The sequence below is a fragment of the Temnothorax nylanderi genome, unplaced genomic scaffold (assembly GCF_030848795.1).
Source record: "Temnothorax nylanderi isolate EJ_2023f unplaced genomic scaffold, tnyl_v1.0 TNYL_tig0047_pilon, whole genome shotgun sequence".
Lineage (NCBI taxonomy): Eukaryota > Metazoa > Arthropoda > Insecta > Hymenoptera > Formicidae > Temnothorax > Temnothorax nylanderi.
This window is the reverse complement of record NW_027249109.1, coordinates 948,210-972,474: the sequence shown is the minus strand read 5'-3', so window position 1 is coordinate 972,474 and position 24,265 is coordinate 948,210. Positions and strand designations below refer to the sequence as shown.

Below are 24,265 nucleotides of genomic sequence, written 5' to 3'. Positions count from 1 at the left end.
AAACTCCTCTACACTCCTCTACACTTTTCGAACTACTATCTTCTGTCTGCCTGTCTGCTATCGTACTGTCAAGTGTTTCTCACAGTCTATTAGTAGTGATAGCGCTTTCTGCTCGAGGATGTCCAGATCGATCGGTGCTCGGATCACCACTGGATTTACCTCACTCTTTACTCTCGGACCGCACTGTTATTGTTCGCCTGCATAAATACACACCACGATACATACGTAAATACACGCCTGCTATCGAATAGATATGGAAGATCTTGTTTGTACGGCCAGCGACTAACAGCATTTACAGTACAAACGTTCGCTGAACATGAATATACAATTTTTTAGTAGTTACTGGTCAACATCATTCAATCAACAGTGTCTCAACAGTCTGAAAAAAAAAATGAAAGATGTTGCATGTACGCGAATATCGTTAGCGAAATGAGATGGTATAAAATCTCGCTTGATGGCATAAAATCTCAAAATGAAAATAAAATGAAAAAATCTTGAAAAGAGTTCGCACGTGTTGTAATAATTCCGTATTTTTATTATGGGTTCAGCAAGTAATCTGGGACGAAATTAATTACGATCAAAATTAATTAACGAAAATTAATTACGATAAAGAGGACCAAATTTGATTTCCGCCGACGCGATTTGCTAATTACGCGTCGTCCTCTCGTGGGCCCAGAATTTTTGAATGCGACTCCGTGCATTATGCTATTTACACGTGGCAAGAGCTGATAAATACGAATATACGCCGCGGCGAAACTTCTGCCACAGTATTCTCATAAAACTTAGTTCCGCGAGCGCGCGGTCCGCCATTCATCAGGCTGAATATAATGAGCCTCTCCAGCTGTGCATCCGCTCGAGTCCGTTGAATCCCGTATACATACGGTTTCTAGTTACGCGCTGTCGAGCCACGGCTGAAAACAACGTGTCGCAGACGTTTCCGTTATCGCTCGGCACGATTTACCTATTGTGTGCTCTTAACCTTTTGCAAATGCGCTTAAATGCCGCGTTCGCTTGTCGCGTTAGTTCGAATTACAAGTCCGAAGCTCTCTTGTGCGCCGGCACAAGTGTCCAGGCGGTTTGCGGAATCAAGGGAAATCCGCAAATTTCCCGTTTGCCCGGAGGTTTATTAATAAAATGGACAATGTCTTATTGTAATTATCGTTCATGACGTAGTTACTGAGAATTGGCTGTAATATTGGAACAATATTGAGCAATTAGTGAGAAATCGGAATTTGCAATTAGTGATTAAATCGGAATTTCATCGCGGAAAGTCGTATTTTAAGACACGAGAACATTCGCGATATAGATATATATTAATTTTCGCATTTACAGCGTTATTCCATTTCTGCTATATTATGTTTTAAAAGACTCTTTTAGTCATTTTGAAACCAATTTGGGGAAATGTCGGGGAGAATGGTGGTGTGCGTCTTTTCGACCTTTTGACATTCTGAAATACTCCATTAGATTGAAAATAACAACTGATAGTAATAATTATCAAATTTAATTATAATTTATAATTTTGATTTTATTTTATCTCGTACGAGACAAAATAAAATCGTTAATATATATTTTATATTTTAATTAAATGTACAAAACGAGATGAGAGAATTTTTTATTTTATGGAGATTGTGATTCAATATCTCTTTTATTCAATTTCTTGTAAATGCATGAAATACATGTATCATCTTATACTGAATTCATTCTGTATCGGAACGCAGAGACGCGGCAGCATTAATTTTTATTTAAAAACCTATTTGATTAACCCTCAGCGGTATTGCCAACAATGTAGGACGAATTAACGCGCATTTCGTCAATATTAATAAACTTTTCCGTGATTCGCCTAAACGTATCTCCCGCGGAGTATTACGTGTGGTTCTTATTTCGCAGCTATAGTTTTTCGTTTAGCATAAAAAGCATTTTGCATTCGCGAGAAAGCATTTTTGTAATCAATCGTTTTGATACGCCACGACAACGACGGTCATCTAAAATTTTAAATTTATGCCGGCTGCTGTCGCATCAGGTATCTCGCGATGCACTTTTCTGTACTCTCCGTGCGCGCGGATTTTTTTCTCATTCTTATTTATGAGTTATGAATAAAGAATCGCGGTAAATAAGGAAGCTCGTCGATCCGGTAAAATATATCCGTTATGCATGAGAGCTCCCGTTAATCGGATAAAAGGAATTTATGCGAATGTGTATTTTTCCCTTTCGTATATCTACAGGGAGAGGCGGGGAGGGAGGGAGTTACGGTTCAGCGACGGGATTGATTTCTGCGAGATGCGTAAAAAGCACGAGACTGCATTTTTTGCATTTTATATACGAACAACATAGATATTGACGTTTTAAATGATGTAATAGATTTGCAGATTATTTAAATGCGTACCTGCAAATTAGAGCTTATATAAAAAAGCATGCGAATGCTGTGAGTATAACAAATTTAATTGGTATAACATTAACGAAGGTACAACGCGTTCGTTATACCTTCGGCTGTTTAGCAGAATAGTGTTTATTCGTTTCGTTGGAGTTTGATATACATATACGATATTAATTTGCATAGAGAGATCAATAGCTATTCTTTCAATGTCTTGCGTGATTTATACATCAATCATGGAGCTTGAACACATACGATTTCTACATTTCGATATTAACAAGCGCACCTTGACGTTACTGGATGACGTAATCACCTTTCTTTTCGTTTTGTAGGGCTTGCAATTATTCATTTTTACTCTATAGAACAGACGAGACCATTAGCGTTTCTCCATATCGAGCATTTTCCTCGCCTGCATACTCGCAACGATTTTTCCTCCCTATTTTTTTATATACGTATACATGCCGTGAATTCATTTTTCTTCTGCCGTGGCTTCAGCCGTTCTACACAGTTATGGAAGCTCTGCAGTCGCGACTGGTAGTAAACAGCAACTATTAATAAGCCGACGACATGCTGGAAGCGTATCGGCTTGCGTGTGCCTGCGAGAGAACGCTGTCTCGATTAGCGGCATAGTGTGTTCGCAGTAGATGCGATACAGTAGTCGGAGCGATAAGATTTATCTAGATCCTAGGTCGCCTATTATGCCTAACATACGTTACAGTAACGTATCGTTGGGATGTACGCCACCGTTGATAAGCCTGTGCATGCATCACACGGGGCGAGCAAGACTCCATTTCCCCTGACTGTCAGCAAGTTCCGAATCAATCGGGCGTTTCTAAAGCGTTATCTTCGGTACAGTTCAATGGCAATATTTATCTCGTTAGGCTTTTCACGCTAATTCGTTCAGCGTCATGTAAAATGAAACGCGGCGGGCAATTGTCAGAAATAATTGTGGGCGACAGATTTAATTGTGCGAATGCGCGCAGCTCGCCTGGGTCGAGATCGAACAATCGCGCAATTACCGCTATTCGTGATTCTAGATTAATCAATTGGATATTTAATTTGATTGAATATTTAATATTCCCAAAGTGTATAAAATTATAATACAGTAATAGGAAAAACCATGCTGTGGATATGTGAAAGCTGAAATATGTGTTTGTAGAGAATTGTACCTATAGATCAACATTTTAAAAGGAATTTTACAAACGAAAAATAATGTAAGACGAGCATAAGAAACTTATTCTCTCTAGTAATTACATTAAAAAATGATATAGTAAAGATAAGTACGTTACATTTTGAAAATTACAAGACTTCCTGGTGATAATTATAATTAGACTTTGGGGTTTGATAAACATTGTCAAGTTTTGCTTTGGTATCTCCTCAACGCTGCCACAGACGATTCTGCGATGACGCCGCTCTGCTTGAAAAGTGAAGGGAGACGAAGGGAGACGAAAGGAGGAGAAAAGACAAAGACGTTACATCGGGGATGAATGCGGGGCGTGGACGATGTAACGTGATAAATTTTGCATTTTTTTTCTTTTCCAGGACGACCGGTAGTCCTTCTAGCAAATCTCCAGCAGGTGGTAGCGGCGGTCCCGCGAGCGGTGCGGCAGGAGCAACAGCGGCACCAGGAAGCGGCGCCAGCAATGCCGGAAGCGCGGAACCCCGTACACCAACCACTGGGCCGCAGAACAAGCAGCTGCAGAATGTCAAAGGAGAACACCCCTCGGTAAAACCTCTAAAGCTCATCGTGATTTTTGACGCGACGACGTCGCGGCTATCAATTATGCTAACGAGATAATTTCAAAGACCTTCGCAAAGCCCACCTCGTACAATCTAATTTGCCATCTCAGATTTCAGGATGGAATTCTATTTGTAACTTTATATACCGTGTATCTTAATATATGACGTACATGTGTATTTTTGATTTTTTTTTGTTGTAAAAATGTATTTTACATTATGAGGTACATAAAATTATAAATAAGATTATGTCGTGATTTTTAACGCGGGTTATACATAGTAAGGTTAAAAAATTTCCAGTTCAACAATACAAATACAAAAAGGTAATAAAATGAAACAATTATTTTTATTTTTCTCAATATAATCATCCTTTATTTTAATATATTTTTTAGAACAATGAATTAATTTTTCTGTTGTTTTATTTTTACCACCTTTTTTATATTCTTGAGCCAGAAACTTTTGGATCTTACTAGATTGTCTAAAATTTAGGACTATTATTTTTCAAAGCTAGAACGGCAATCATCAAAAAGCAATTACTACTACCTCTGTACATTATTAGAAACTGCCCCGATGTTGCATTCTAAAAGTAAACTTGAGATTAATCGCAATAGCGTATAAGCGACAATTTTGTTTAATATAGAAACTGATCTATAATTACAACAAAATGCATTTACGCTGTTGTAATGTAATTAAATTAATATCGCACACGCTGCATCCTGATAAAGATACGGTGAATTCTCGTGTGTTGGAGACAAACTTGAAATTTAACGACAGTTAATTCTTCCCGTCCTAGACCTGCTTCTTATAATACGATTTTAAGAAGATTGCGTTTTAGTACAAATTCTCTTTCTCTCTCTTTCACTGTATCCTTCTCAGCAAAATGCGTTCTGGGAGGAATCCCGTGGAAAGAATCGCCTCTCACGAAATAGAAAGGAAACAATAGTAATGATCGCATTGGCGATCTGTGTGTTGCAGAAAGCGTTTCTACAGAGCAGGTCCATCTCCTTGGTCGACATGTACATCGATAATTCGGAACCGAGCGAGAATGTTGGCCAGATCCACTTCAGTCTCGAGTACGACTTCCAGAACAGCACGCTCATTCTGCGCATCATACAGGTCAGTCGTAGTTTCGTACATGGATGCGCTAGAACTTGGCTCTTTGAAACATGCCTGCAAGCCGTTTATTTCGATATCGCTCGCTGTTTGCGCGTGACGCACGTGTCGATCGCAGGCAATTGGAATATCACTGCGTTCATATATTAGGATCGTAATAATATATTATGCGTGACACCGACGCAATTTACATTCATAAAGTACACTGTTAAATTCATAGTGTCAAATTATACTCAATTTAAGTCATTTTTAACCATTTCTACTTATAAGTTACTCCTACTCAATATGTCGTTAATTTAACTAAAACAATATTAATTTAACTAAACCAATGGAGTGAAAATGATACTGTTTTGTGTTAAAATAATAAATTTTGACACGCATGGTAGTTAAAAATAACAAAATATTATTAATTCAAGGTATTGGTTTACAATTTTACCTTTTAATATTTAACAGTGTATAAGAATGCGTGATGTACATAGTAATGCTCAAAAGGTTTCTCGTCCAAAAATAGATAAAAGGTAATAAAATGAAATAAATCATTTTTATTTTTCAATGTGTATCCTTTATTTTAATATATTTTTTAGAATAATGAGGAATTAATTTTTCAATACATTAAAAAAAATATTCTGAATTTTTGTTCTCAAAATAGTTTATTTTGCCATTTTTTAATTACTGGTAAATTACTGGACACCATTTTTTCATTACTAGTTTCCTTTTTACGCAAATTGGATTTTAATTTTGAAAATATAACACAATGTTGAAAATAAACGATACTTTTAAAATTGAAATCCGATTTTTGCGCGGAAAAAATTTACCAGCAATGAAGAAGTAATTTCCACAGTGTCAAACCATTTTAAAGCCGAAAATTCAGAATATTTTTTTTACTAATATAAAAAAAGTAATTTATTCTAAAAAATATATTGAAATAAAGAATTATTATATTAAAAAGTAAAAATAATTGTTTTATTTTATCACCTCTTTTATTTCCTTGGCCGAAAAATTTTCGATTTTACTACTTAAAGATTTTACTAGAATAATTAATCGAATCAAAATTCAAAGAGCATTATCGCTGATGCGGGTAAATTGATCGTTTATACCAATTAGTGATGTCCGCATTGGGTAAAAGCACGGAGCAAAAATATTTAGGAATAAATATACACTGGCTTTATTGAGCTATTTCGCATACAACCCTGTTACTCTTATGTAAAAAGATTGATATGCGCATATCTCTCGTTGTCGACGCCTGTGTTCCGACACAAGCTACGGAAACGTAAAACCGGGATGTAGGTGGGCGCATTAGCTTGATTTTTATCTCGCTACATTACGGCCACGTCGATAAGGACCGTCATAAATCGTCGACGGGACACGCGTTACCACGCCGAAAAATGTATCTATATCTATACGTGCGCGAAAATACGTATCCTGGTAAACTGGGACGTCATACATTATTTCCTGTTACAGCAGGGGCATGGAGAGAAAGGGGGTAGTTTTGGAAACTCGTCGCTCGACGAGCTCGGGGAAAAAGCGGAACGTTCAACGGGACGGGGACTTTTGTTGTAAACAAACGCATAAATTCTTTCCAAACGCTGAACTGCGTTCGCCTCGCGCGATTTAATCCGACATTAAGCGAAACACTCGGGCAGTTTTCTTTGTTTTCCACGGCGAAAATTATCGTGCCAAGATCTCGCTGGGTGGAGAGCAACCTCTGAGTACATGCATCATACATTAATATCGTTACACGTACACACAAATTTTACATTGTACAACGTGTTGTCCGTGGGTTATTTTTCATCCCGTACAGACATATAAAATTGCATTATTATTATGAAATTATGATGTAATATCAATTGCTTCTTGCCACGAGGATACAACTATATGCCACTTTTACCGGGAAAAAATTATAATGGAATTACGCGTAGCATTATCGCGCAGTTTATCGAAAAAGCATGTGCCGGTAAAAGTTTCATTTCTCACTCAATTTGCATCCGACCTCTTTTCCTTGACGAATATTTAATCGTTTCGTTGTTGAATTATTTAATAGAGAGCTTTGACGCATTGCAACTTTGTATTTTATTATATGTATTTTTCATACTGCGTCAAGAGTTAGATCTGCAAAATTATTAAAAACAGCCGTTTTTACTTTTTACATTATCTCGTTATCTTGTTATCTTAATTTCTGTGAAATTTGACGCGTGCACAACATGATTCTCGCGAGGTATTTCTGTTTTTCGGACTATTCGGTTAATTTCGGGTAAAATGTGTTTTTCGCAGCTAACGCGCATCATAAACGACCCGGAATGTACCTACCCCCGATGAAAGCGGGGAAACATGCTTTCGTCCTTAAAAATTCCTATTTTCGCGAGTTCTCGTCGTGTTTCTCGTGGTGTGAAAATTTGTCGCGACAACTCGAAATGCCAAACCAACCGTTTACCAAAGACATCGCGTTTATTCCATTCACGTCCAATATCTTTGTAATTTGTAAACTCCAAGGTAGAAATTTCTCCTATAGAAATATTTGTGTGTAATGTGCACACATGTCACGATATTACGTTTATAGTTAGCAATAGTTAGAAATTGTGTCAGTTTGGAAACCGACTTTCCCTCAGCGGATATTTTGACCAAGCGCTATTTCTCCTTGCACCTTCTAATTTTCTTTTCAACATCAACGCCAAATATTCTATTTTAAGTATCAGAATTCCGCGTTTTAGCAAACTTGGAATTAAATGATGACGAAGGATTTGTTTAATCGGCAGGATGTAATTTATCTTTAATGGCTCATAAGTAAAGAAAAGAGAGTACCTTCGCAATCTCGCGGGAATTTTTTTTACTTATTAGATAGGGCACTCCGCATTTTTTTTTTAAACTCTCCATATAATCTCAAAGTTTGTTCATAAAGTTTTGCGATACTTTAAATGCACGGAATCATTCGCGAGAAATTTGAGTCGGCATAATGACGTTATGAAGTTCCAAGAAACGGTCTGACAGGCAAATGAAAAATGACCGTCCACCTCCGACGTAAATGCCTTCAAGGCCACGAGCGACTTTTCAAACCGGACGAGCCATCGCGAAAAGTTGGAAAGAGGGCCACTTTCGGGCAGGACTTATTTTTCAAAACACAGGCGGCCATCAAGGCCGTTAAGGGCCGTTATTGATTTTGTTTGCCGACCACGTAGCTCCCATTAACAGTATCGGCTATGTTGCGCGCACAAAGGCCCGCTCACATGTTCACAATCTGTCTCAGGACGATGTTAGCTATATCACACGGAGGCTGTTGCGCGCACACTGAATTCTCTTACATAGACTTGAGGGACTCAGACGATGGCTTTGTAAGATGCGACAGAAACAAAGACGTGTATCTCCGTCGAGTCTTCGGTAGACAAATGCACATGTTTTTATAACATTTTGGACGAAACAACAGCTATTTACGTATGCATATAAATATGAATAAAGCTGGATTTCAACTTTCATAGATTTTTATACACATTTTTATTCTGTACGCTGACATATATATTATATGGAATAAAATGTTCTTTTCTTATATTTCAAAACATTGCGAGTCGTATCACTTAAAGCGGCTCAAGTGTCGTCACTCTTTAGCTGTCTCCTTTTCTTATCTCTATTCTGTAGTGTCCCTTCCTTTTTAGTCTGTTTATTCGTATAAGCCTAAAAAAATTTTGAACATTTACCGCTGTCATACACATACGGCATAATTGAGCGGAAAATCCAGCCTTGTTTATCACATTATGCAGGCGCTATGCGTGGAGTTGTATGTCTAGAGAGATTTATGTACATGAAACTTCACTCTCCGTGAGGAGACTTGACGCGAAAGTACACGAAAGTATATATTCCATGTAATCGTAGGCTTAAGGGGCGACAGAAAGTTCGTTGTTCCTTAAAATTCCGTTGTCAACTCTCATATCGATATCCGATTTGCTTCAGGGTAAAGACCTGCCGGCGAAGGACTTGTCAGGCACTTCCGATCCGTACGTACGTGTGACGCTGCTCCCGGACAAGAAACACCGACTCGAGACAAAAATCAAAAGGCGCACGTTGAATCCGAGATGGAACGAGACGTTCTATTTCGAAGGTAAGCGCGTGTGTTCGGTAATGCTCCTCGCATTGCGTGGCCCGCTAAAACGTACCTTCTTCCACAGGTAAACGCGCGGAAATACATAAATGCAAAGCAATTTTGTTTCGCGTTGCGAATAAGAGACGGACGACGTTGTATCTGATTGCGTTAAGCCGGTTTAAGGAAACCGCAACGAACCGTAACAATCTGAAAATAACAACGCGACCTGATACAATCTTCTACTTAAAATTGGAGCAAGACAAAAATTGGAATACCACGTAAATTTGCTGTATCTAATTTTCCTTTGTGAACGAGGAACGTCACTTACGTCAAAGTACGCTTTGAAGTGTTAACTCAATGCAAGAGCAATATTTTATTGATACAAAAGACGGACTGTTTACAAATTATATTAATTATATTTATAAACGTTTATTATAGGAACAAAGTGCGATGGAATTTGATCGGTACCTAAATGAAATGATCGTAATGTAACGAAGTATTATATATTTATGTGTCGATTCTCTGCCTAGGTTTCCCTATACAGAAGCTGCAGAGTAGGGTACTACATCTACACGTCTTCGACTACGATCGATTCTCGAGGGACGACTCCATAGGGGAAATGTTTCTGCCGCTTTGCCAGGTAATTTAGCAAGACGTGCCTGCTTGCAATTTGCGCGGTTCAATTATTACACGCGGTAGATGCGGATTAAGGGATTCGCATGCCACGGCGATAGGATTCGCGACGGATATGTGAAATCTGACGTGTTGCACGTGTCGCGTCTCTCGTCTTGCGTCCCGGAGTCGGCTTCCGGACTCTTATCTCGTAACTATTATCTCGTAACTATTATCGTGGAATTACCGTTTAAAAAACAAATCCGCCATCGTGGAATTAACGCTCAACGAACGAGTTGACCACTGCATTAACTATTTCGGGGAAATAACGAACAGAAACTTGCAACAAGATCCGAAAAATGCAATTACTCCTTGCATTTTTAATAATTATCAGGATATTAAAACAATTATTTTACTTTAAAATAAATTAATGCATCATTTATGTAACAATTCTTTTGTTCCAATATTTTATATTTATGTGCTACAATGTAACAAAAGTATATTATTTATTCGGATATGAGATATTGATGTATGTATCTTTTAGATATACAAAACATTACAAAATCTTTCTTTAATTATATGTATAAACTTGCTTCCGTGAAGCTTACTAAACAATATTATTTTGTCTGAAATAGATCTAGATTCTTTTGGAAATACATTTTTGAAGAATATTGTGAGATCGATCGAATTTCTAGTAATTACATTTTTCACATGTGGAAATTTTTAATTTGTTAATTGTGTCAGGGGACCACATAACATCATAATTTCAGCTCGATATCAATATTACCGAGCGAAGGATTAATCTGCGCGCACAATAACACCGAGAGACACGCGCGTGTGATAATTCTATCCTATGCACACATTCATTTCCCAAGAGCAATTTGTGATACATGCCGGCATTGCGAATCGGCCGTTGCGCGAATCTCACGCACCGCCATCTCATATAATATGTATATACGGAAAGATTAGTATCATACACAAGAATATTATATGGACATTTATAGCAGCCATAATAAAACAATTTATTAATGATAATAATAATAGTAATAAAACACGTGATAATCTGAAATAATTTTTTTTGTTCAAACGCGATTGTTTCGACAGTGGATTAAATTCCAAATGACCGATTCGTATCACGCGAGGCGTGACGTATTCGTGCAATTCGGGGCGTGTTTATGCTGCAAAAATTTCGCATTTCGTAATTTGCAACATATGATATCAATTAACTATTATGTCCGCACGTGATCACTTCCAACAGAATACTAATTATCTCGCGTTCGCTATATACCCTAATTAGAGACAAACGTGACGGAGGTATTAATGGTATTATAACAAATGTTCTCCCCTCGCCTCAAAAAGATCGTATAATTTTTAATAAAGATGTGCAGAGAGAGACTGAGTGAGAAAGATAGATAGAGAAGGGCACACGTGCATGAGGAACTTTTCGTGTCTGTTTTGATTTCATTATTTCTGAATATGCTCGTGATACCGCACGTTGTTTAGCTATGGAATTAATAATCTATGAAAATTAGTCAATACTCACATATAATAGAGAAAGATGATCCCTCGTCCTGCCTTGTTAAGTTCTATATTTTGGTATTTTGCTTCGTTAATTAGTTTGACAACTGTTACGAAACTTTAGTTATCAGCGATATCTCGCGGGTTTGTTTGTTATAGGTCGATCTATCCGAGAAACCATCGTTTTGGAAAGCTCTTAAGCCGCCGGCTAAAGATAAGTGCGGAGAACTCTTATGCTCGCTGTGCTATCATCCGAGTAATTCCATATTGACGTTGACTCTCTTGAAGGCGAGGAATCTCAAAGCTAAGGATATCAACGGAAAATCAGGTAATGTTACGTTCACCGTATTGTTCACGCATCTTCCGGTAAACCATAGCACTTAATAAACGCATTTGGAAACTTATACAATTATACATTTTGATACAGATACACACTCTTTTATTTAAATCCATGCAGAATACATTCTTTGCTGCGTATATGAACGCAATAATACCCTCTTTCGAATTAAATTGCATTTTGAGTTAAAAAGCATTACGTATTGCATGACAATGTTTTGTTATTATACCTTTCTACAGTCACGAGAATGTTAAACTGGGTGGGTAATTAAACATTTACATTTTCAGATCCGTACGTCAAAGTGTGGCTACAGTTTGGCGACAAAAGGATCGAAAAACGCAAGACTCCTATTTTCAAATGCACCTTGAATCCAGTATTTAACGAGGTATTCTCCTTTAATGTACCTTGGGAGAAGATCAGGGAATGCTCTTTGGATGTAATGGTGATGGATTTCGACAACATTGGACGAAACGAATTGATCGGTCGGATTCAGCTCGCAGGTATTTTAAACTTTTCGATAATGTATCTTTAAATATAACAATCTATTCCACCGATATATTTATATTTAAAGTAATCAATTACTGAGTTAAAAAATTCTGAAATTTCTTAGTTACAATTGATGAAGGCAGTTAACAAATACACTTATTTTCAGAATATCGAGAATTTTTTTGTTTCTGTTTTGATTTTATTATTTTTGAATATAGTTTATAATACTACCTATACGTATTTAAGAATAGGCTAAAAGTTGAACATGATATATTTCATTGCTTTTATGGAATTTTTAAAATTATCATCCATCTGTTAAAAGAGATTGTCAAGATTATCAAATTACGTAGAACGTTCTGCATAGCTATTAGACATATATCACACGTGTAGATTTACCCGAACTGTCCAGAATTTCAAGAGCTATACGACGTAGCTTGTACTCGAAACTTTAATGTTTTTGCGCTAAAGTAACTAATGTTTCAACGCGTAATCAAGTAACCGGTGTAAACAAACGTCATAGAAACAGATAGCAGTTTGAAATTGGAGATCGGTGTATAGTGTACGGTGTAACTTCCTTTCCAGGAAAAAATGGAAGTGGCGCGAGCGAAACGAAACATTGGCAGGACATGATCACAAAGCCGAGGCAGACCATTGTGCAGTGGCATCGCTTGAAGCCCGAGTAAAGAACCTCGCTCACCTTGATCGACGACAAATGATATTCTATCGGGCGGATTTCCCCCCTCGGGGCGCGTCGCCCCTCAAAGTTATGTTAACGAGACAACTCTTTTTTTTTCCTCGTTTGCTCGATATCCTCCACCCGCAACCGATCTCGACGAGAGTACCGTACCCTTCGACGACTGTACAATATCCCCTCCGCATCGCGCGGGGCACTCTTAGCGACGCTGGTCGTCGGGGAGCAGTGCCGATTACGTGTTAATCGCGATTAGGAATTCGAGGCATTCTCGTTATCGCCCGTTATTGAGCTATCGTCGCGCGCTAACGAGCAACGATCAGGACGAATCATCGTTATCGCTGGTATAATGACAAACCTTTAATCTGTCAAGCGTTTTTGAGCGTGCGATCAAGCGTTATAAACGCGTCGTTTGACACGATCGGGCGTTAGATAAGAGCGACGAGATGCACTGATATCTTGCAGAAATTAATAGTCGACGGCGGCCAGTCCGCGTCCGCAAGAGGAGCAAACGGCTACGGAGGAGACTCAGTCTTCCGTCGTAGCGAAATCGGGCAGCCTCTCCGGACACACACACACACACACACACACACTCTGATGCCGTTCCTCTTATTTTCACCCTCCTCTTCTCCTTCCCTCCTCTTCTCCTTGTCTGTGTCCGCCTCGTCCGTCGCCCGGTGCGGTGTTTAACGACACGGGATCTACGAAATTATATTGCAGGTAAAATCGCGCGGTTGTTCGCTCCAAGACGAGCGATCCGAGCGTTTGCTCGGCAATTTCACGCGAACATCTAACGGACATTTAACTTGTTCAGTCGCGTTTAAACGTCCCATAGACGTTTCGCGAGACTTTTGTATCGATTGAATCTATACACGCTTGAGATCACGTAGGAACTGAGGATGTTAAAATCAAAGGGGCAAGTAGATAGACGAGATACGCGTCGCGTTCTTTTACAAACTAAGAGTGATATTTTTATGAATAAAAATTCGCGTTATTACGGCAGCTTTATCAGTTTTGCGGTGTGACAGCTCTAGTTGAAACTCGTAAATCGAGGATTTGGCTACAACACAAAATTTTGCTAGTGATTGACTAAAAAATGATAAAACGATATAATCGACATGTTACGCTTTCTTTTACTTGTTCCTTGGACTGTCTAACTGGAGAGAATTATCTCATATCATGAGGATGGAACCTGAATTACAAAATCGACAAGTTTTCTAGAACAATGAATACCACACTTTAGCGTGATGACGATGTTACTTGCATTCAAGACGTTTATATTTCTATTAAACGTTATTATGTATTAAGATATATTGCGTGACCAGGATCTACCGCGAGATTTATCGTTATGACCGAATCTTCGTTATAGAAGTCAAAAATTTCGTACAAACATGCTATAACAAACGACAAACGAATCTGCATTTGCTTTATTTAAATATAATATGCTTGCACTTTCGCATCTGCATCCTGTTGCACCTATGAAAAAATTGTCGGAAGTTTGCTCCTTTTCTGGAACATCTCTCCAACGAAATTTCCTGATGGTTTATTTACATTTTTAGATACAGCGGTTTAGAAAAAATTACACGGTTCACATAAATAAATTAAAAAGATTTTAAATCGTTTTCTAAATCTGGTTGTTTTAGACATGGACAAGTGGTCGACAACTAAAACGACTTCAATTTGACAATATAAATTTTATAAAATTTTGAAACATTGAAATGGCCACTCATACTGATTTGTATAAATGTAAAAAATTGCGCAAATTTTACAGCCTTTTCTGCGCTATCTAAAACAAATCTAAATTCTGAATATTTTAGCTTTGATATTTCTGATTGTAGCTTTTAAAGAATCTGAATGCCATTTGGAATTCTAAATCCGCATCTTCGTCTGTTGCAGAAAAATTATATGTAATTTTTCAACGAAAACATTAGTTTAATCATTCAGACTGTTTAGAAGGCTACACATATGTAGATGTAATAATTTTATATTTTTTCCACGACTTTTAAAAGCATTGAACAAATTTTCCATCTTTTATTTTTAATTATTTCTAAATAATTTCAAGAATCGTCGTTCATTGAATGAACATACATTCGCTGTGATTGTACCTAAAAAGATGGCAGCGATAAAGTAGCCTTCACAATTGCATCGAGACCTATATCCAATGTGGCTTTTAGAATTACTTTGCTAACAGAGTTTTGAAACTAAACGCAACCCCCTATTGGAACAACCTTGCTTACAGGCTGTAGTTGTGTATAGCCGATCACTTTTAGGGACAATTCGATTTTAGTGGATTTTAGAAGTTAACTTTGGTTGCAGATTACTTTGGCTTTTGCGATTTTTTTTGCTATCTTTTACGGAGGTACGTATGACTATTAAGTTTCTACGAATACATGCAATTGTTAAAATAACGCCAAATCCGCAAAGAACACGGATGCTGGCAAAAAAATACAGGATACTACAGTAGCTTCCAACGTTGATGTTTGTGATGTAGGATGCTTCGATACTGCGAAAAAACGGGCGAAATAATAAAAAATAACTCTGTTACTATCAAAGCGCGCCCCTCCCAACAGAGGCGAAACATTTCGAGATAGTTCGTAGGAGACAAGCGATATCTTTGTAGGGATGGGCATTAACTAGTGACTAATCAGTTCTACCGATTTGTCGGACCGATTACCGAACAACCAATCATTTTTTAATCATGAAGTGATCTTTAAAACACGCAAAAATTTAACAGGCATTCCAAAAAGATCTTTAAAAGAAATACTCGAAAAAGATGAATATATATAAGATAAATGAATAAAACGACAATTAAACGTTTACAATTTTTGTGTAAACACTTTGTATTAACGAATTTTAGAATTTTACTCAGCTGGAACAGTATAGTTGAGCAGCAACTGAACATGTTTGGTATGTACATACCACTAGATTCAACGAATTAACTTCGATCGCTTCTGAGTTGCTGTTCAACTATTTACTTTGTGGTAATTTATTCAGTATGTAAAATTTGGAGAATTATTCCAGTAAAATCCTATAACGTGTAGCATGGACTAATTAAGAAAGATAATTAATCTGTCAGCAACTGATTGGAAAAAGGTGAAAAATTAGTTTGTCGATATGATCGATCGGTTTTGCCCGTCCCTACTCTCCCATTGTTAGTTACGCTTTTGGTTAGCGTTACTCGCGATTATCCGGGTAACTTCACATGAATTTCCCGTTCGCGCGACTCCTGATTATTACTAAAAAGCCCGGTAAGGGAGAGATATTTTTGACGGCACTTTTGTATTGATAAAGTCAGGGCGATTCCTTGGAAGTATTCACGCGCCGAAGTGCGATCGGTGTACCTCACACATCGAGGGGAGTGGAAGAAAAAAATAATGTTACGTTATACCTGATAGTCTGCTGTTGTTAACAATAATATAGAAACACGAGTCAAATTCACGCGCGAATTTGCTCGGCACACTCGCAGAGTGTGCGCCGTTAATGTAAAAAAAAAGAAGAAAAAGAAAAAATACAAAAGGACGAACGATCCATGTTGTGTTTAAACCAAGCGTTTAGCGTTGAGCGTCGCTCGCGTCCGAGAAGTTCGTCGGCGGAAAGATGTACGTCGTTAGCGCGACTTACCGCGCGGAGGAGAGTCAGCCGAACGAAATTGCCGGCTCGCCGGAATAAGAGCGCCGAGTGGTCGATATAATAGCGAGGATTTAACTAGCTTCCTTTAAAAAAGAATGGACGAGGGAAAACTCAATCTATCCCAATCTGTTCCTCTTAATTACACTCGCCCTTTTTAGTTCTTTACTTTCCACGAGTTCCACGGTCGCGACGACGACGCCTACGCCTGGCTAACGCTAGGTCATATAAACTCGTGCACATTGTACATACATATATATCGCAATCGACGTAGCGCGACGAAGACTCTCCTTCGAAGTAGTTTCCTGAACGCGAGCGACGCTTTAGTGACATTCCTTCGCGTATGAACGATCGCCGGGATACCGCGGATATCAGGATATCGCGAGATTGCGGTCGACAGCCGACAGCACGTTTCTTTTTTATATGTACATTTGGCGTGATGAGATAGAGAGAAAGTGAGAGAGAGAGAGAGAGAGAGAGAGAGAGAGAGAGAGAAAGAGAGCGAGAGAGAGAAAAAAAGTATCGCTATTAAAGAGTTTACCTACGTACCCACCGGTCAATCCCGCCCCGCTGCCCAACCCTCATCCGTACCCCATTTCCCGCACCTTCCTTTTGCAATCGCAACAGATATATCCCGGAAATATTTTTACATTTTAAGCGTTACATTTGGATCGAAGGTGTTGCCGATTTTTCGTAATTACAATAGTCTTCTACCGCGCACGCGGAAGAGAGGGGATACCGTAGAGTTTAGCGAAACACGGAGCGAGTATAAAATAGTCTACTGTATATGTATGTGTGTGTGTGTGTATGTATACATATATGCATGTACATATACATGTATATGAACACGCAACATGTGAGTAAATGGTTATACTGGTATATTATTATACGGAAGTATCGAGTAGCACAAGGATTAGATTAATATTTGTATGTCGTAGCCTGTATACATTGTATATAAGATACAGAGTGTTTCCCGGTTTACGTATCACGTTAAAATGATGGTATATAAGCATGGATACTTCGAAGTTCGTTACCGTGAGAATTTAGCGGAGCGTCTCACCTTTCCCCCTTCTACCGTTAAATACCGTCAAGTATATAGTAGGATCGTTCCTAGCATTTCCGCGTGTTACACAGGGTGTTAAAAGTGTTAAAAGATACGATTCTCTTTCTCTCAGTCGCCCTCGAGTTCGGTACATGCGCTTCGAAGTTGTTCCCTTCATGTCTTTCGTTGTGCTTCAGCTAGATTTTTCACAGCCGACGCGAATTCGATGGCAAAATATAGATTAGCCGTCACATATATTTCACGTTATTCGCTTCTTCTTTTTTTTGGATTCGATCCTAATCCACCCTAATTAAAGCGCTTTTCGTATCGTTTGTCCAATTGTCCCTGAGAATAGCAATCTCCCTGGCCATTTCTTGAACGATCATAATATGTGAAAATATAACAAGGTGCCAAAAGAATATATAACACGTAAGATCACTCTTCAATCACGTCATGCTTATACGTTTTAACAGAGGCAAAGTGATAATTAAGGGAATAAGATGTATTTGCATTTCGATGTTTTGTACACGAATAACCCACGATGTGCAGAGTAGAGTAATGATCTGCACGTAGAAAGGCGACGACCATTTCGACGTTATTCAAATAAATTTGCATTTTCTACTTGAATTTTTTACACACTGCTCTCCGGTCAATTTTTCTTTTTCTGGATGTATACATTTTTTGCGCTACAACATGGATATATATTATACTCGAAGCGCGAACGCGGATGGATAAAAATTTGCCTAATCCTTCTAAAATGGGATAATTCAATAAACTGCGGTCAGTCTGGCTTGAATGTTAAATATAGCCAATATTTTTAGGTTTTGCTCCGAATAATTTGATTTGGAACAGAATCGATTTATTGGAAGTTGCATTTCTCAGTTAATTGGTTTCGCATGTGACAAGTCGTTCGCGTAACGGCCTTGCGTAAATAGAAAAAAAATTCGTCGCGTTAACTAGTATTCTGAATAACGCGGTTTTTCCAGATTGTCCGACTATCTACAAGTCGAATAGTTCGGAAACGCAGCCGCTGCTAGACTCGTTAGACATCATTTATGAAATCGCCAAAACTTATTAACGCAAAAATATGTCAGTCCTATACTCTCTACATCCCTCAATTAGTGTCTCTTGTTTCTTGAGCTTTTCCGTAAGATCATAACTCGTTTAATTTTTGCGAAGACTCATTTGCAACTTTCCCATCGTCCTCTTCAACATCTCGATAATCCGTCATATCGGTTCCTTTCTCATCGTCTGACCTTTACATTACCATGGTTTTAACGTTTGTTATAGACTGGGTTGACTGTGTAACGTTTAAGTACTTATAGTATAAAGCGAAATGTCGTGTGTGTTAGGCATACTAATCCGTATCGTGATACATATATGTCGAAGCGTAGTCATAGTATACAACATAGTTGACGACAAGTTGAAAGGGTATAATGGATAAACAAGTGAAGTGATTGCAGCGGACATGCCGGAGACGTTCGATGTTCGACCTTATGTTTGCGCAGGCTTGCAAAATATATTAATTCTAAGTACTTTAGGGTGACGGAGGAGGGAAGAAGTATCGAGAGTATCACTAGCGAATAGTGTATGCGATAGTACGAAGTGGAAAGTGACGTGGGCCTTATATCATGGATTACCTCAATTGTAAGCAGCTTAAAAATGCAATTTCTTGCACGTGATGATGTCAAAACTGATGATTTCAAACGAAAAATGTACCGTGATTCGTACTAGATACTAATAAAGGAGCCATTTTACCTTCCGATAATGGTTCACTGTTGTACGACATTCCTTCTGAGAGGTGTGCATATACGCATATTGTGCTATCGAGCCCTGAAATAAGGGACGTCTTCGATTCTCTTTTTGCATTTGACCAATTTTTATACCATTAATATACCTGTACCGATATCATCCGAGTGAAGGAGAAGAAGCGAAGACATAAGATCGATAAAGAGCGAATTTTTTTTTGAATCTTTTTCTGCTCGAGTAAAATACTCGAGAAAGATTATTATGTATCGCAATTTTTCTGAAAATTTTCGGCATTTATATTTAACTTATTGTTAGTTAAACTTCAAAAAGTAAGATTTTATTTAGAATCGATATGAAACTAGCGGAAGAACATAGTTCCGTTTTTCGCTTCTTGAAATGTTGCTTTTCGGATAATATCGGAGCAAAGTAAAGGTGGTATATTAAAATTCACACACCTTTTGATTTTAATTTAGATAAATTTACCTACAAATCGAACAAGCGGTTAATTTCTGCTAGGAAACGGATTGTTAGAACAGCTCATCGAGCGCAAATGTTGTTTGACGAAGGACACATCCTTAAAAGATTGTAATGCCTAAGCAAAATGGCTACGTAATCATCTCGAGTGATGCCGGAAGAAAGTGCTTATCCACATTAATTATATCTTGATAAATAAGCTTCTTACAGCAGTTTGCATTGGCTTTTTTTTTAAATCTTCTGTCTGCTATGTGCCTATCAAATTCTGTAATTTTCTGGAAATATTCTTAAATTATATATCTGTGAATTTTTAGTGTTCAACAATGCTTCTCTTTTAAACACAAATATAAATTTTGTTACGCTAGTCATGAGTGCTTAACGAATTTTTACACAGTAAAATATATAAATGAAGTATTCTGCTCAAGCTAAATTTTAGTAGGCGGAATATATTATCTTTCCGTTCAATAATTAATTTTTGTTATCCTCCGAAATATCGGTAAATTGAATATTTGATATCTCTAGTTGTATTTTAGAAAATTATTAATTGACAGGCGAGAATTTTGTTGATCTTGAGGACTAGCCTAAAATTGCATAATCTTTTGCTATCATTTGCTCATGATGACAAGCAACGATCGAAACATAATGCATAGTATGTCACTGTTACTTAAAAAAAAAAACATGTGGATTAGCACTACTCCATTGGCTCCTCTATTCTCCTTTTATTCTCTGTCAAATAACACGCTCTGCGACAGTGAACCAGCAACATATCTTTGCATACGTGTATGTACATAATATATATCGTAAGTGTTAAGTCAATGCACAATTATGTAGGCACATCAGCGAGCGCCGATGGATGCAATCAATTTTTCGTGTATGGATCATAAGCTTATCGAAATGTTGGGAAGGTGGTTTAGCAGGATCAATCTGGAGATTCGATATTGTAATTAATCGCTTCCGATCCGTCTGTGTTGCTTTAAAAACGTGTAATACGAGTAGCGAGCGCCGCAGAGAAAGAAGAATGAACACAAATGAATTGTTTGAAGAGAGAATACTGATATAAAGATTCTATTCTTGAAATCCGAGTCGCGTTTTGTGTACATCCTCCTGAGACCTGACGCTACATTTTAGTGACATGCATGTTAATATCATTTCGATACATAGTTTAGGATTCCAAGAAGTAGTGATGATTTAGCGTACTTGTAAGTTTTGCCTTACTTATTTTTACAGTATATAATAGGCATTATACTTTTCTTATAAGAGTTACGCCAAAATGCATGTATCATCCCTATATATTACATACGTTACATGGTGTAAATATAAATATTTAGACATTTTTTAGATGTATTTCGTCAAATATTATTATATACTTTTACCCATTGACGAGAGAAAGAGAGAGAGAGAGAGAGAGAGAGAGAGAGAGAGAGAGAGAGAGAGAGAGAGAGAGAGAGAGAGAGAGAGAGAGAGAGAGAGAGAGAGAGAGAGAGAGAGAGAGAGAGAGAGAGAGAGAGAGAGAGAGAGAGAGAGAGAGAGAGAAAGATAAACAGGAAAAAAGAATAAAAGGACAGAGTGAATAAAAGGAATACTTACATAATACTTGTAAAATCTACGATTTCTAATGTGTCAATTGCAAAAATTATGTTTACATACCTTTACTGACTTACCCGTCATCTCTGTTGCTAAGAAAAATGTGACAGTTTCATGATGCAAATTGTTTAAATTTTTATACAGTCAGAGCGTGGGAAATAAATTGTCTTGTTAACCGTGCAAAGATAAAAATGTGATGTACAATTAAGATACGCTGAGTCTCGGGAGGATATGTTAAACCCGAATTCGTTTCGTTGTATACACAAACCATTTTAACTATTTTTTTCCCCTTATTGCTACCTAAAACCGTGCATACGTGTCAGCGCGGTAACATTATTACTGGAGGTAACTTAAACACAATACTAAGAAACAAATTGTATATCCCTACAATAAAGACCTAAGCCTTTACCTGTATATAGTACATGTTCTTTCAACAGTTCTTCTTTCTGCACAACTAAGTATACTTATTCACATCCCATGCACTGATATTGCAAAAGGAGAATCATAAAATAAGCAGCAATACTTTATTGATACAATACATATAGCTGTTAAAAATTAATAGCCAACACTAGATTGTAAATTAAATAGTTAACGGCAAAGTTGAGTAAATACCTGATGTTGATTTGCAGTGAATAACAGCATACAGTGTTTAGTCACGGTTTTAAAGTTGTCTGCATATTGATATGGACTGGTATTGCTATTTTCCCAATTGATCATCATTGACAATTATCGTGATTTTATAAGTAACTCTATCACTTTCTGCATTTTTTTAAATATAAAATGTGTAGTTGACATCGATCGATGTAAATCGATTAATTACATCGATCATTAATGAAATCATAAGATCCCATTCACTTTTTCACTATTAAATAAGAAATATTGATGTCACATTATAATTATTGGAATGTCTGTTCTTGATGTGCTGATTTTCGTGAATATGTACGTGATGTATCGAAAAATATAGACTCGTGAGACATTTTAGTTGAAGCAAAGTGAGTTGACAGAATTAAACATTCAATAATTATTTCAATTTATGCTGCATAACTTACTTAAACTGTTTATCATTCATGTCTATCATTTCCTCTAATTATCTATTCATAATATAAATGAACCATTCAGTTCGATTTCCAATTTGAATCCGCTTTACTTCAATTTTCAATCAAAACTTTGTTTATTAAATTCCAGAGCTATTATATATACGTTATATTCAAATTTTTATAAACAATCTACATCTCAAATATAAAATAAATTGAATTATATCTTTGCAGTCATATTATTGAAAAAAAAAACACATATGACTGTATTCGAATTTTATATTTTTTGTAATGTAATTTTATCAGTTTGAATAAACAGGTTCTGATGAAGACTATAAGTAAGTCGAAACGCGTAAACAAAATTGTTATTTCCACTATTAAAAATTGGTCGTATGACCTGATTATTTAGCTTTGTTTTTATTAAGCATATGTATTTGTCCTTTTATGAACTATGTATTATTATTATAAAAACTTTTTAAACAAGAGAAAATTTAAAAAAAGGTGTAATTTTTTTAAATAAATTATTCTTTATCTATTAAAGGCATTAATTTAAAAGATGTATATTAATACAGTATTTACACAGGTGTGAATAAAGTTATAGGGAAACAGCATCCCTATCTGTAGGTGATAGGTAGAAGATGATCGAAATAACCGAGTTGTTGGATGAACATACTTTAAATTCTTCTACGTAAGTAAGTGACATATAGTATAACTTATAAATTCCTGGCATACAACTTGTAATTACTTTTTGTCTTTGTTTTTGTCAAACAATTTACAAATTGATTTCTTTTTTTGACACAATCTAGTGTTTTCTTTTAAAATTTAATATCCGTATTGTTCCTGCTTTAAATAAAGGAAGATGGATTTGTGCTTCGGTTTCTAGCGCTCATCATCGCAGAACCAAATCACTTTTTTCGTCATTAGTTTCTTTAACATTTTTCAAAACATATGACATTTCTTCTCTATGGGTATATTGGGTATCTCCTTTCTCTACGTAGCATTTCCATCAATATATTATAGTTGCTGCAAACCCAGACAACACGTATGTCTCAAATCGGGAGATATGACGTCTTAAAGACAAACTGAAATTTGAAATAAGAGAATTAACATATTTGCATGAATCATCTGTAACATTTTGCTTTGTTGCAAAGATTCTGAACACTTCTATGAATATTAAATCTTTAATAATCTTTTGCAATTAAATTATTTGTTTTATTCTGGCTAATTATACTTTATACTAAAACAGCCGCAACATTTCCGTAATTTATATTCGTGATAGTAATATCATGATTATATCAAACATGTACATCATACGCGCCAGTATGACAAACTGTTATATATTATTTTTATATTTTATATCGAGCACTAAACATGTTTATCCGCCTTAAATCAACGTGAGCCGCAAGAAAAAACCAATGCGATTGTTACCTTCAGCTCTACAAGAATATATAGCTTGTTTACAATTTTTTTATCATTTCATGTATACATATATTGTACAATTTTATTATCAATTGAAATCTGAAATTTTATTCTCTCTCTCTCTCTCTCTCTCTCTCTCTCTCTCTCTCTCTCTCTCTCTCTCTCTCTCTCTCTCTCTCTCTCTTCTTTCTATATTTCTTTTCCTGTTTAATTCTATAATGTTATATTTAAATTTTTATAAACAATCTGCTTTGTTCATAATTATAATTATTATAAGTGTTATTATAAAGTACATTGCATTATAATTTTTTTTAACTGCTACATGTGTAGTGAAGCAGTAGTACATTGTTTGCTCTTTCAACATTACACTGCACAATAGTTATTTCCTGTTTAAACACAGGC

General features: G+C 36.8%; 1 protein-coding gene and 1 long non-coding RNA gene across 10 annotated transcripts in view; one reads left to right on the top strand and one right to left on the bottom strand.

Annotated features, from left to right (window-relative positions):
* LOC139772247 (uncharacterized) overlaps positions 1–11,584 on the bottom strand; it is a 102,534-nt gene extending 90,950 nt beyond the window's left edge. Inside the window, exon 1 of the long non-coding RNA XR_011718090.1 lies at positions 11,446–11,584. This is a non-coding gene — a long non-coding RNA (uncharacterized lncRNA). The remainder of the gene's footprint in view (positions 1–11,445) is intronic.
* Positions 1–21,824, top strand: part of Syt7 (Synaptotagmin 7) — a 167,328-nt gene extending 145,504 nt beyond the window's left edge. For all 9 annotated transcript variants that reach the window (XM_071705768.1, XM_071705766.1, XM_071705767.1 and 6 more), the window contains 7 exons: positions 3,914–4,097; positions 5,084–5,224; positions 9,161–9,308; positions 9,821–9,930; positions 11,580–11,748; positions 12,045–12,257; positions 12,826–21,824. In XM_071705768.1, the coding sequence (XP_071561869.1) occupies positions 3,914–4,097; positions 5,084–5,224; positions 9,161–9,308; positions 9,821–9,930; positions 11,580–11,748; positions 12,045–12,257; positions 12,826–12,926 (1,066 nt within the window). In that variant the 3' untranslated portion in view covers positions 12,927–21,824. The remainder of the gene's footprint in view (positions 1–3,913; positions 4,098–5,083; positions 5,225–9,160; positions 9,309–9,820; positions 9,931–11,579; positions 11,749–12,044; positions 12,258–12,825) is intronic.
* Positions 21,825–24,265: the final 2,441 nt, after the last annotated feature.